Source organism: Heloderma suspectum, chromosome 1 (genome assembly GCF_057233095.1).
Source record: "Heloderma suspectum isolate Gila_16-S chromosome 1, 16-S_ref, whole genome shotgun sequence".
In the NCBI taxonomy this organism is placed as follows: Eukaryota; Metazoa; Chordata; class Lepidosauria; order Squamata; family Helodermatidae; genus Heloderma; species Heloderma suspectum.
Window position 1 is genome coordinate 414,770,626 of NC_139458.1, and position 15,142 is coordinate 414,785,767.

The following is a 15,142-nucleotide window of genomic DNA, read 5'->3' on the forward strand; positions in this document are numbered from 1 at the left end:
AGTGCTTTTGACTTCCTATAGACCAGACTTCCCCAACCTATTGCCCTCCAAATGTGCTGGACTGTAACTCCCATGATTCCCAGCTGGTGTGGCCATTGGCTGTCAGAAAAATCCTCCAAGAGCACCAGCGAAAATTCTGGGTAATCTCCCTTTCTGCACAAGAGCATGGTGTCCCCCTCTGGCTTTCCGTACTATTTCTGTAGGTTAATGGAAGTTGGCGGAGCTGGGTGACACTCTACTGACCAGAGCTGGGCAGGACCAGAACTAGGGAGGGCTTGCTCCCCCAGGTGGCTACCTGCAATTCCAAATTAACATGGCCCTTCCTGCGAAAGTAAGTGGGAGGAAGCCGCACAAGGATCCCTTCCTCTATTGTAGGAAAACGAGGGTTTGGAATGTACTCTTCTTGGAAAATCTTACTCAGAAGAAGCCAACTCTTAAGGGGAAAAGGAAACCAGAAAACATCTTAGTGTAAGGGTGGAAACTGAGCCTGTAGAGCCCCAGAGCAGTTCTGATTCTGAGGAAGAGCAACAACCCGTGGGAGAGGAGCTCACTCATCTCTCACAGGCACAGCGGCAGGGAGAGATTCCTCCTGCCTGCATTCCCGAGAGAGATAGTGACCCTGGCAGTGAGGGAGCGGGGGAGGGGGCCTTGCTGGACGCTTGGCGCAGATGCAGGGAGCGGTGCCAGATGGAGGGCGCCGAGAGGAGGTGCTCTGCTCGCTTGGCGCTAAAACAACGGTCGCGTCCCGAGGACCTAAGGGTAAGAGGGAGGACCTCTCCATAGCCCATAAGTTCAGAGTCTTCCTGCCCTTCTCCTTCAAACGGGAACCAACTGCCTTACCTGGAGCTTAGGCTACGCTGCTAACTACCCCAGTGCAGTTCCTTGCTTAGTTGCTGGTGATTAGCATCTGAAAGAGTCATTAAGTTGTAAAAGGAATAAAGCCTTGGAAAGAATCCTCTTCGTCTGTGTCTTGAGTTGGCTATTGGAGGGGACTGTAAGAGGCAGCTAGGGCCCTCCTGACACTTAGCTACTTGGCTTTCGTTTGTTTCTTTCATATAGTCCGGAAACATACGTGCAGACTGGCACACCAAATTTTGTTCTTTTCGTTTATATAAACAGTTTTAGAAGCTGATCTAGTTATACTGTCTTACATACTTTTGTAGTGAGGTACTTATTGTAATGTTAAGGTGGTGGTGTTTAAATGTGGGGGTTGGTACCCTTTTTTCCCTTTTAACATAAGCCCCCATTTCACTGGCCTCTCTCTTTCAAGAGTTCTATTATTTTGTTTTGGGCTGATGTTTGACTGCAACACAACAATTTGGTCACTGGAATGTGCTTTTAAAAATATCCACCAATATTCCTTGCAGGGGGTAGGCAAGGATGACACCTTCACAGGCATCCAAAAGGAACAGCATCTGCTCTTCACAAAGGGCTGGCTCTCACAGGCATGGACACCTGTCTTTAGCTATAGGAGCAAATCACCACTTTATTTAATTATTTGTTTGTGAGTATTTATAAACTGCATACAGCTAGATTTCAAAGCAGTGTATACAAATCATAAAAAAAACTAAACCAATATAGAATATATTGTATCTACGTATGCGTAAGGTGGTATGCTAAATTCCACAGGAAAGGTTTGCATGAAGATAGAAAGTGGTGGTGCGTGTCTAATCTCAGGGGGAAGATTATTCCACACAGTTGGCACCACTACACTAAATGCCTTGAACCTAAGAAGAGCCCTGCTGGATCAGACCAAGGGTCTAGCTAGTCCAGCATTGTGTTCATAAAGTGGCCAACCAGCTGCCCACAGGAAACCCACAAGCAGGACACAAATGCAACAGCACCCTCCCGCCCATGTTCCCCAGCAACTGGTGTACATAGGCTCATTGCCTCTGGTACTGGAGGTAGCGCATAGCCATCAAGACTAGTAGACATGGATAGCCTTATCCTCCATGAATTTCTCTAATCCCCTTTTAAAGACATCCGGATTGCATCACTACATCTTGTGGTAGCGAATTCCATAGCTCAACTATGTGCCATGGGAAGAAGTACATTCTTTTATCTGTCCTGAATCTCCCACCAATCAGCTTCATGGGATGACCCCGGGGTTCTAGTATTATGAAAGAGGGCAAAAAAACCTCAATTTTCTTCACACCATGCAAACTATTGTACACCTCTGTCACGTCTCCCCTCACTCACCCTTTTTCTAAGCTAAACAGTCCCAGATGTTGTAACCTTTCCTTGTAAGGGAGTTGCTACAGCCCTTCAACCATTTCAGTTGCCCTTTCCTGTACTTTTTCCAACTCTACAATATCCTTTTTCAGATGCAGTGACCAGAACTGTACACAGAATTCCAAGTGTGTTTGCACCAGAGATTTGTATAGGGCACAGTATGGTACTGTCAGCTTTATTTGCAATTCCTTTCCTAATTATGCCTAACAAGGAATTTGCCTTTTTCACAGCAGCCACACAACTGCACAGTGGACCCCAGGAGCATGCGCACCAGCCGGAGGGCCACATCAGATGACCTCTGGGACCAAATGGGTCTAATAGGAGAGAAGGCGATCTCTCAGTTAACCAGTTCATAAGCTGTTTAGGGCTTTATATACTAGCAGCAAAACCTTAAATCCAGTAGCATTTAGGCAGCCAGTGGAACATAGGAAGCTGCCTTATACCGAGTCAGACCACTGGTACATGTAGCCCAGTATTGTCGACACTGACTGGCAGCTGCTCTCCAGGGTTTCAGGCAGTTTTTCCTGCCCTACCTGGAGATACCAAGGATTGAACCTGGGACCTTCTGCACGCAAAGCAGGGGCTCTACCACTGAGCTACAGTCCCTCCCTCTGTGCAGTTCCTTCAGTACAGTTGTAATATGTTGCCAATATGTCACCCCACTCAGCACAGATGCAAGCGTGAAGTGTGCATTAGGCTGAGAGTCATCAAGCCAGGAGAAACCTAGTGAAAAACATGTCATGTGTGACTCAGCCCTGGGTGGGTTTAAATTCATGCTCATTGCTTGTTCATAAGTCGCCTCTTATCTTGGAGGATAATTTCACATTTACAGAGGGTGGGTCATCTCAGCAGTAAAATGAAGTGGATGAAATAGAAAATGGATTGGAGAAAAGGACAGGAATTGTATTGCACAGAAAGTATAAATCTCAGCTTTCTGTTTGCACTGTGAGCTGGCAGAACGCTGGATGCAAATCTAAAGGACCGCAAAATCTATGCAGAGGATCTGCAAGGCATTCCTGCTCATACGAAACGCCCCAAAGAGAAGGACTAAGACTGCCATCCTATGCATGTTTAGACAGAAAAAAGTCCTACAAACTCCCAGCATGCCCCAGTCAGCAGGGCTGGCTGGAGGGATGTTGGGAGCTGTAGCACTTTTCTCTGTCTAAAGATGTATGGGATTGCACCCTAATGGACTGCAAAGACTGAATTGTGAATACGGTGGCTGACATCTCAGTAACAGCTGATGATTTGGCCAAGCTGTGTATAAGAACATCGGAAGCTGCCTTACACTGTGTCAGACCTTTGGTCCATCTAGCTCAGTACTGTCTATGTACACCAGATGTGGGAAACTTGTGGTCCTCCAGATGTTTTGGCCTACAATTCCCAGCATCCCTCATCATTGGCTATGCTGGCTAGGGCTGATGGAAGGTGTAGGCCAAACTTCTGGAGGGCCATAAGTATGCAACACCTCGACATCAGCATCGGCACTTAAGTAGCCTTTGTTACACTGAGGTCTTCCTTTTCAATGTTCTCCTTCACACCCACTGTTAGGCCTTCATCCAGTGTTCTTTTAAAACCTGCTTTTACTTCCATGTGCTGAATTCTTCTCAGCTAGACTCTCCTGAAGAGCTAATTAGGAGTCTCCCAGGGCTGATCCACCCAGAAGCCATTAAGCAGAAATGAACAAAAGAACTGGTAGCCACAGCACAAGATTTCTACAGGCAGCTTCCCCAGCTTTGAAAACTCCTTCCTCTGGAAGTTTAAACCCCAAGCCAGAGGTAACCGTTGGAGTGGGTTTATGAAGTGAGCAAACAATATATGTTTACATAACCATTATGAATAAAGATCTTAATGATTTGGCTGGAAAAGAAGCATTGTAGGAGAGGGAGATTCCAATTCATCAACACACTGATGATAATCAAATCCAGCTGGACAGATCAGATCACTAAGAATAAGGCATGGACTGATAAAATGACACAGGATAATAGCCAAGGAAGTCTATGCAGGAATGGCTGCAGATGCACCCCACCCACCCACTCCCACCCCCATGAACGCTATCCTTTCCAAAAACCTGGCAAACAACAGAACAGGGGAGATTACATTGGAGACTGGAGAGCCAGTGTGGTGTAGTGGCTAGAGTGTTGGACTGGGAGCCAGGAGATCCGGGTTCTAGTCTCCACTCAGCCATGGAAGCTCACTGGGTGACTTTGGGCCAGTCACAGACTCTCAGCCCAACCTACCTCACAGGGTTGTTGTTGTGAGGATAAAATAGAGAGGAGGAGGAGAATGTAAGCCACCTTGGGTTCCTTGCAAGAGGAAAAAAGGCGGGATATAAATGCAATAAATAAAAAAAATTAAACTGGATCTAGTATAAACAAATATATAAAAAACTGAAAGGGTTAGGATTTTGCAGAACACACAGAAATTGGAGAGAAAAAAACTAGTTCAAAATGAAATAGAATCCCAACTGTGGCCCATTCCTAAATGCTTGCCCTCATTTTGCAACACAAGCTAAGTGACCAAGGCTGGCAGAACGTCCGCTGGAATCACTCCAGTAGCTCCGAGTTCATTTCTTGCCCTCACAAATCCAACCCTTAGCAACTCGCAGGTTAATTCAAAAACACTGCAATAAAGGAACTTCAAAAAGAGGACGCTTTCCCTACAGGCCTGTGTACTCTCCGTCAATAGTGAGAAGAAAAGGCATTATAGGGTCCACGTGATGAGGAAGTGGAGAGAGTGGCTATAGGAAGAAATGGGGAAGGCCTACGGATGCCCTGGACCAGAAAAATACTGTGGGAAGCAAATGGCACAAAACAATGTTTTCCAAAGACATCTGGAAATGGATGGCATGTGTCCCCTTTTTCTCCTGCCCAGCACTTGATCCTCTCTTCTCCTACAAGGGCCATGGGGCAATTTGCCAGCCTACAGGGCCACCTACTGCATATTAACAGGATCTCACCACAGTCGGTTCATTATAAGTCTGAAGAGGGCCTGTGCCACTTTTCAACTCATCCTTTCCAGAATCTTGAATAGAGTATATTAAAAAGGGAGAGAAACACTGTATCAACCTGTCAGCTGGGGTGTTAACCCCAAAATATCAACCACTAATACTGCTCCATTGGAGGATTTCTGATAGGATCACACCCACAGGCAGCGGGGATGGCAGGAGCTACATCTCTTTATTCTACTGAGAGAAGTTCAGAAGATTTCAATGCAACAGATAGCATTACTAGACGTTTCTGAATCTAAATGGCTGTGCTTTCATCAAGAATACGTTGGTCGCTAGTTAAAAAAAGCTTGCTGGTTAAAAAAACAACCCAGTCCTACTCGGTTCTGAGGACAAGGAGAAAAAGAAGAGGCTCTTCTCTGGGCCAAAACTAGACCTGATGCTAAATATGTCACTTGTTGTTGGGTCTATTTTCTTTTTAAAAAATATTGCAGGCACAGGGAGGGGTAATTTTTGTCAAGACCATGGCATAGGAGGACGGAGTTAGCCTTTTTCTGGCCCACCATGGCCCCAATGAAAAATGCCACCCATGGCTGCCATTAGGAAGCTCCCATTGGCATCAATGGAGACTTCCCTCCCAGGGAAGCCGTGTGTGTGTGTTTTGTCGGGGTCACAGCGGGAAAGGAAAGGTTAACTGCCTCCCCGTGAGCGGTGGTCCCGATGAAAGATGTGAAGGCTCGGGGGCAGGGGGGAACTGGGAAAAATAGGGGGGAAACTTTTTTTCTGCAGGACTGTACTATTTGGCATATGTATGAAATTTACAGAGCAATCCTCTGCACATTTACTCCAAAATAAGACCCACTCTGTTTAGTGGAGCTTAGTCCCAGGTAAGCACACATAGGGTTGCAGCCTCAAAAGCAGAAAGGCCTTAGTTTTGCCAAAGTAGCCGGAGGAGAGAGGTAAAAAGGTCAAACCCAAGGGAGAGCCTCAGTCAAAAGGACAGCAGATGCAGGATACTTGCTTTTCTAGCAACTCCAATGTAGATCAAAGGCCACCAGAAGATGACAAGCAGCAATTCCCAGGCAAGAAAGACACGGTATGCTTCTCTCATAAAGATGGTGGCAACCTCTCTTTGAGCATTCCCCAACCTGGTGCCTCCCGGATATTTTGGACTACAACTCCCAGCATTCCTGACCATTGGCCACGCAGGCTAGGGCTGATGTGAGTTGAGATCCAAAACATCTGGAGGGCACCAGGTTGGGGAGGGCTGTCCTATATACTTGAATAAGGGGTTTCCCAGTGTTGATCCACCCATAAGCTACTGAGAGGAAATCATCAAGGACTTGGTCAACAGAGCAGGTAAGGGAGATGGACTCTGGCCTAGCCTTCTCCTAACTTTGAAAGTATGCAGGGTGGGCAACCTCTGACCCTCCAGATGTTGCTGGACTACAATTCCCGCCAGACCTAACCAGATGAGCCAATGGTGAGGGACAATTGCACTCATGGTCCTGCTTGTGGGTCTCCGTGGGCAGCTGGTTGGCCACTGTGTGAACAGAATGCTGGAGTAGGTGGACCCTTGGTCTGAGCCAGCAGGGCTCCTGTTATGTTCTTATGATGGGAGTTATGGTCCAACAACATTTGATGTTGCCCACTCATGACACAGTAAGGTGTTTTCTTTTAATATAAGGGACTATCCAAACATTCAGTACCATACAGAAGTCCCCAATCTTTTTGGGTTGATGGGCACAACTGGAATTTTGATGGCTGTGGTGTGTGTGTGTGTGTGGGACTTGCTCCTACGTGCTCCTAGATCCATCCTTGTTATTGGAGGCTCAGGTGACCTTGGTGGCCTGGAGCACCATTGATAAAATAGCTTCCATGGTGGACCTGGCTGAACCCAAAACGCAAGAAGGCGAACTGGTGAGACTAAAAGAAAAGTAGTTTGCCCAAGAACAGAAGTACAAGGCAGAGGTCGCACCTGAGCTCTGGAACACAAAACCACTCTTTTGAACCCAGATAAAGATGGCACTGGAGGACAGCCCTTTGTTTTGCAGTATGCCAGCCTCCCAGTTCCCACAGAGCCATCGATTGTGACTTTTCTCTCTTACACACAAGCTGTTGGGCCACCTTAGCTGCATCCTTGGTCTTGGAACAGCTCTCTGTGGGTCACGCTTCCTTTGCCTGCTTGTGCGCTTTCTGGAGCCAGGGGGTGGAAAAAAGGCATGGAAGTGTTTATTCCAGCAGCAACGCAAGAACATTCCGCAAGAACACATTTTGAGCATCAGCTGCTCTTTGTCAAGGGGACAAATTCCATGCACTCGCTGGCAGGTCGTGATGCCAAGCACTTGCTGGCACTTGCAGACTCTGGCATTGGAGGTTACCATGGGGTACATGATATTCGTCCTCTTGATGACGCGCCGCTGATGCACGAAATGCACTCGGATAACTTTTATCGCAGGGTCGTTGGAATAAATACTTTCACACCTCTTCTGGGTTTCTCTGTCGCTAGGGTAGGCAGGCTGGTGCCCTCCAGATGCTTTTAGGCTACAACTCCCATAAGCTCTAGCCAGCATGGCCAACGGTCAGGGAGAACAGGAATTGCAGTCCAAAAGATCTGGAGAGCACCTGGGTGCCTCCCATTTCTACCACATTGTTTTTTCTGATGGTGAGTTGGAGCAGCCTTGTCTTGATTTGTTCTTCATGGCAGCTTTACTAGGGCTGGGAAAGATCTCTGCCCAAGACTGTAGACAGCTGTGACCTATCAGAGTAGAAACATACTACGGCACAGGCCCCCAACCTTTTTGGACCCATGGACACATTTGGGAATTTGAGATGGGCATCACCACAAAATGGGCTCCCATGGAGGATGTGGGTAGTCACATAATGGCTGTCGTGGAGGCCTGGCTAGTCAAGAGATGTGTGTGGGGCAGGGAGAGAAATACCAAGGCTAGAGGCGGCGGCGGGGAAGGGGGGAATGAAAAGATTTGCTTCCTGGCCCGCCCAATCTTCTTCCATCCACACAGACCTTTCCCTTTGGTGCTCTCTCTCTCCCCACTCCCAGCTTCTAGCCTCATTATTTCTCTCCCACAACCCCTTTCCTCAATTTTTCTTTCCCTTTCCCATCCCTAACCTTCTTCTTTCTCTCCCTGCCTAGCCCTGCTCTTTCTCTCCCACTCACCCCCATTACCTTGCTGTTTCTCCCCACTCCTAACCTCTAGCCTCACTCTTTCACTCCCCACACCTCTTCACTTCACTGTTTCTCCTTGCACCTGGCCTCTTGCCTTGCTTTCTCTTCCTACCCACTGAACAACAGATCAGCAGAAGGTTCAGGAACAGGAAGGAGAACCTGGCAGGGGGTGAAACACTTTCCAGATGCCATTGGAGGTGCCCATGTGCACTGCATTGGGGGCCCCTGCTCTACCATCTACTCTGATTGGCAGGAGCTCTCCAAGGTCTCAGGCAGAGGCCTTCCACATCATCTGCTACCTCATCCTTTTAAGTGGAAATGTCAGGAATTTTACCAGGACTTTCTGCAATCAAAGCATCTGCTCTACCACTGAGCTATGGGCTCTCAACAATAAAGCTCTCTACTGCTGTTGGGTATGAAGTGAGGACAACCAGTTCTTGAGCTAAAAGCAAACCTACAAGCAGGGCTGTGTGTGTACTGCAATGCCCCAGGAGTGCAGAAAATCAACAGAATGTGGTATTGGACACTGAATTCAGCTACCAGAGCTTTCATTTACAAGAAGCAGCGTTTGTCCACCCCCTTTCCTATAAGACAAATTATAAAACTGTGCTCAGTTCTGCATGATTTATACAGGTTGCAGAACTGAACTTCCCTTGGTGCAGAATCTCTCTCTCCCTCTTCAGCAAAGAGTACACATAGCCCTGCCTATAAGCCACACGCAGCTACAGGCTAAAGACCCCTGCTGCAATTATTTGTTTCAATGTGTGAACATGTTAGCTTGCACAGATGAAGAACCTAACTTTAACCCTATGCAATGGCCTTTGTGCAGGGAGCAACTTAAGGGCACAATGATTTGGAGGAGAGTTTTGAAAACCTGAAATCAGTTTTGCCTAATGATGACATACCCTGCCAGCCTAAGCAATGACCCTGTGTTTGCAGGAGATAATGGGTGTGGCTTACATTTGTATGGCTGTGATTGTACCTTTGGGTGCTGCAGAAATGACATGGAAGAGGAATTGCAAGCAACACCATAACTCACATTAGGAACGGTGTGGTGCAGGATTCTTCAGTATCAACACTGCTCCAGGCCTCACAGAGGTTCTGGCAAAGGAACCACACCAGTAAGCTGAGTGGATCCTGTAGTCTGATTGTCAGACGAGCTATGATGCACAAAGAACCAAATCATGACCTGGGTGTACATCGTGTGGGGTTGACTGCACAGCAACACAGAAGGGCCACAGAAATTACTTATGAATTTATACCTGCCTGGCTGTTCCTTCAATACCAATACTTTGAATGGGGCATAGATTTTCTTTTATGCTTTTAGCAGCCTCGGCTTATGTGAACTGTTTCAGGGGGCTGTTTCTGCTTTGGTTTCTGACCAGAATTCCATCCAGAAAGTTATCAAAGGCCAAATGAAGACAGGAGATATGCCCCACCCTGCTATGGGGGAAAGGCAACAGGGATTAGAGAAAGAAAACTCTTGCTTTGTGGCTAGATCTCTGTACACTAAGAGCCTGCACAATTATATTTTAGCATCTGATTGCTCAGTAACTGCAGAGTTCAACTCTATATAGTTGCACACCCATGTCATAGTAGTAGCTAGAGATCATTCTTTGCTTACTAGTGCGGTCTACTTCTAACTTAACACGGGTCAATGACAGTTTCTCAGCTTCTTTAACCTATTTGCTATTTGAATTACTTTCAGCCCAAAGAACATTTTATTAATTGATGTAATTTGTTGACCAATTTGCATGTTTTCTTCCACACCTCCTTCCACTTGGAGGTCGTGCTGGAAAAATCCCAGGTACCTAAAGACTGATTTTTTGTTTTTGTTTTCCTATTTCAAGAACTTCAGCGAAAGCTCCTAAAACATTTTATTTTGGGCACCTAGGCAATCTGACATCTTTTTCCATCCCTGTTTGAGAGTCTGAAAGTTCACTAACTATGTCAACACTGTTTCATGCTGACAGTTGCAGCATAGCAATAGTTTTCCAACCGAAATTAACTCATAGCCTAAAGTTACCTTGCAGTTATTCAGTTTGCTTACAGCACGCTCACAAGTGCTTAGCACATTTTTAGGTGTCACGCATGTCGCACACACCACTGTGTTTTCAGAAACTGCATCAGTGTTGTTTTGAGCTGGCTGTGTGAAAACTAGGAATAGCCAAGTGAATGCATCAGAATTTAAACTAACATCGACAAAAACATTGTTTAAAAAGGCATTTTAACTATTATTGCTGGCAATTCTGAATCAATACCACAGGGGTAGCTGAGTTTGTTGCAACAAACATAACAGAGAGTCTTGCAGCATCTTAATGACAAATTGGTTTATCAGTACCCTGGCCTCGCTTTTTACAATTTCCCCCCCTCTATGTCCATGACTATACATATATCAGGATCACAAATCACATGCATCTAGTGAAGTGGACTCTAGTCCCAAAGGTTAGGAACCTTTTTTTTCTCTTGAGGGCCATATTCCCTTGGGGTAATGCCAGCAGTAGGCAGGGCTGAAGCCAAATGTAGGCGGGGCACCCCTTTTTCTCTCTTTCTGCCATTCTCTTTTCTCTTTCCCTCAATTTCCCTCTCCCTCCCTGCCCAGTGGCCTGCCAGGGGAGAAACAGATTGTTCTCTCAAGTGAGGAACTGATCACTTGAAGAGGTCTTTTGAAATGAGAGCGAGGTTGCCAACTCCAGCTGCAAAAGAAGCCTGCTTCTGCAACCGGAGAAAGAGAGGGAGAGGCTGTTTTCCACAACACTCCTTCTTGGTTTCCTTCCCCAACCTGGTGCCCTCTGGATATGCTGGACTACAACTCCCACCATCCACAGCAAACATGGGTGATGGGAGCTGTAGTCCAGCACTTCTAGAGGGCACCAGGTTGGGGAAGGCTGGATTAATCAATAGTAACAAAGGGATCTAGGTTTGACAGAGCTGATGTTTAGGAGTACTAGGACTGAAAATGGGGAAGGAGAAACCCACCACCTGCACTGCTAAGCCGGAAAATCGAAATCGCCCAGCAATTCAAGAAATACTAGCCTAACTCCCCCTAAACTAGTGGGGGGCGGGGGGAGAGAACCCAAAGTCTCTCTTGACCAACACAGGGGATGGTGTCGCTCTTCCTACTTGGGACACAATCAGCAAATATACACCCAATGGGATTCCTGACTGTTTAACCTATTTTTGCACCACAGCCAATTTCTCTAGCACCGGGCAAGCTTATTAAATGACACTGATAGGTTATAACTTCAAAATTAAGAACAAATTCAACTTCAGACACAAAGCTTCCATGCACACTGCTAGGGGAAAATATATTCAAATCTTAGGCTCCCATTCTTTGGAACCCATCATCTTTTCTTAAGGGGGTCTAGCCTGCAAAGAACTGTGAAGAAATTAAAATTCCTAGATACCAGAATCACCTTTCTAGGAACCCAAGCAACAAAGTGCCTGGCATTTTTGCAGCCTTGTCTGCAAGTGACCATTGACTGTGCAATCCTATTCATGCCTACTGAGAAGTCAGTCTTGTTGTTTTCAGTGGAGCTTTGTTGTTGTTGTTTGACGCCTAAATGATTCCTTGCAGCCTACATGGTTCCTTGTTTCTTTATGGTTGAACTTAAGTCATTCCAAATTGACAACCTCATATTTTTCTAAGGCTGCAGAGTCAGAGACAAACAGAAGCAGCCACCAAAGGGCGAGTGGGGGCAAGGGGGGCAACAACTCTATTGACTAGGAGCTCATGTAGAACCCTCCATAAGAGAGAATGAAACGGACAGTGTTAAATTTAGTTAAGATGTGAAGTTTGTGATTATTTATAATTAAAGAAGAGGGAGCTCAGGAAATAATCGCAATTACTGCTCCCAACACAAGATAGATAGATAGATAATTAGCAGCACTTACCACTTCACATGCATTATCTCACTATAATCCTTACAAGAGCCCTGTAAGGTAGGTCATGGTTATTTTTCCCATGTTACAGATGAGGAAGAGCCTGACTGGCTTGCTTGAAAGTCACTTCAAGAGATCATGGCCAAGACAAGGTTTGAATTTCATAGCTTAGTCTCTCAGCCACCATGCTACATGCTAAGCAACCACATATGACAACAACAAGCATGGTTTTTCAGCTTCCTTCGAGTTTCATTTCTATCAGTTGCTTCAGTTCTTCCTTTACCGATTCCCCTCTCCCTCCACAATCCCAAGGTAACCCATCACCAAATTACTACACCAGTGACAGGATTTGAAATATCCTGAAGATCTCATAGTCTGAAGGCACATGAGGCAGCCACCTTGCTGAAGCTAAGCAGGTCTGGGTCTGGTCAGTGCTTGGAGGGGAGACCACCTGGGAACCACATGGAGCCACCTTGAGTTCCACGATGGAAGGAAGGTGGGATATAAATGTAATAAATAAATAAGCACTGGAGAGACCCAAGGACATGGGGATCTCCCCATACAACAGCCTCCCTCAGCCTGGTGTCCTCCATTTGTTTTGGATTTCAACTCCCATCAGCCCCAGCCAGCATGGCCATTGGGCAGGAATCCTAGGAGATATAGTCCAAAACATCTGGAGGGCATCAGGTTGGGGAATGCTGCTGTACATCACAGCTTGATGCACCCATGCATTATACATTTGTTAGTGAAGTCATCTGCTAACTGCGGAAGTCCTGAAATACCTTACGTCACAGCTCTTTTAATCTCTGAGCCTGCTAGCTGGGTTTCTGCCACCCATACACAAAGAGAGGGGTGTTTTTTTTTAAAGAAACAATACATGGGCGAGACACAGCTGCATCCTGCACTGAGCAAGACAGGCACCGTAGCGAAACAGTTTTACAGTGCAATCCTGTATTCATGTCTACTCTAAAGTAAGTCCCAATGAGTTTAATAGGACTTGCTCCTAGGTAAGCACTTCTCGGATTGCAACCTCACAATCGCTTTCTAGAGCCGCAGTTTTCTACCAATGAGACTGAATTTAATTCTGAGCCAACCAGTCTGTCATATACACCACACAGAAGATGACTGAACGCTTCAGAGAAAGAACACCCTACCTCCTCCGAATTCTCTGTGCTGCCATCCTTCCCGCTGCTGCCACCGCCAGCTTTTGTAGTGTTTTTAGTAGACTTTGGAGGCTCCTAGAGGAAAGGAGAAATAAACAAAAACGAAACACACAGAACAGCCAAAAGCATATTCGACTCGACCTTTGTGGAACAGTGCATCCAAATGTGCTTTTGCTGTTTAGTGACTAAAGGCGTCATGACACTGAAATGTCAGTGACTGAAAAGGAGGCACTGTCCCATAAACAAAACTTCTATACCATGCTCCACAAGTTGGTGCCCAAGAGAGACACTCTTCCCAGCACAAGAGAAAGGTCTGTGTGCAGCAACACGCAATAATCATCGTCGTAGTCTAAGCAGTCCTCCTAGAAAGACCCATTCTCTTTCTTTTGGAAAGAGCCCCTGACTCGATAAGCCCCACCCACCCACTGGGTGGGGGAAGCTGCCTGTTTGACCACAACACAGAGCAACTGCTCCCTAGAAGGGAAAGAACTTATCTGTCCAAACAAGTAAATGCTGGTAAGCTTTTAGAAACAGGTTTGCAATGCAGGCGGAGAGTAATGACTGGGCAACAAACAGAACAGACCGCAACGCGCTGCGTGTGGCTAGAACAGCTGGCCATGGGAGCACAGTAGGGGACTGGAATTGGGGAGAGACTTGGCCACAACACAGAGGGTGCAATGGGAAGTCAAAGAGCCTTTCTAGGCACCCCTGGGGAAAAAAAGAAGGGCAGAGGAGTTTCTAGCCCCCCAGCCCCCTCACACACACACAAATATTAGTAGTTCAGTTCACTACACGTATCCGTGTTGGTCATGTGTGTTCTTTAGGGCGCAATCCTATGCATATTTAGACAGAGAAAAGGCCTACAACTTGCTGGCTGGGGAATGCTGGGAGTTGTAGGCCTTTTCTCTGTTGAAATATGCATAGGATTGCACCCTTAATCATTAAAGAAGAACCAGCTTTTGTAAGGCTTTCTTACCTGGTCACCTAATGACAATTCTTACCCACCACAGGTGACTGGACAAGAAACTATTTAGGGTGCAATCCTATGCATGTTTAGACAGAAAAAAGTCCTACAGCTCCCAACATTCCCCAGCTAGCATGGCTGGCTGGGGAATGCTGGGAGTTGTAGGACTTTTTTTTCCTGTCTAAATATGCATAGGATTGCACCCTTAATCATTAAAGAAGAACCAGCTTTTGTAAGGCTTTCTTACCTGGTCACCTAATGACAATTCTTACACACCACAGGTGACTGGACAAGAAACTATTTAGGGTGCAATCCTATGCATGTTTAGACAGAAAAAAGTCCTACAGCTCCCAACATTCCCCATGGCTGGCTGGGGAATGCTGGGAGTTGTAGGACTTTTTTTTCTGTCTAAACATGCAAAGGATTGCCCCCTTAGAAGTCATAGGATTTTTCTCTGTCTAAACATGCATAAGATTGCACCCTTAGAAATGTACTTAGGAGACAGAAAGAGAGAGATGGGGGGAATAGGAAAAGAGGGGGAAGAAGAAAGAAAAACAAACACAGAGCAGGCAAATGTACACACATGATATACTGGCAGCACGAGCCTATGCAAGTCTACTCAGAAGGAAGCCTCACTGAGTTCAATGAAGCTTACTCTCAGGTAAGTGTGTAGATTGTGGCCTAAATGAACCGCAACATTGCTAAGGAGAGTAAATCATGATAAGCTGATATCTGTATTTTGCAGGGAAATTATGTTGTGTAAATTT

The 15,142-nt window shown here is 46.2% G+C and overlaps 1 protein-coding gene across 1 annotated transcript in view; it reads right to left on the bottom strand.

Annotated features, from left to right (window-relative positions):
• Window positions 1-15,142, bottom strand: part of PPP2R5D (protein phosphatase 2 regulatory subunit B'delta) — a 58,252-nt gene that overhangs the window by 41,019 nt on the left and 2,091 nt on the right. The window contains exon 2 of the mRNA XM_084829064.1: window positions 13,403-13,486. Coding sequence (XP_084685190.1) covers window positions 13,403-13,486 — 84 coding nt within the window. The remainder of the gene's footprint in view (window positions 1-13,402; window positions 13,487-15,142) is intronic.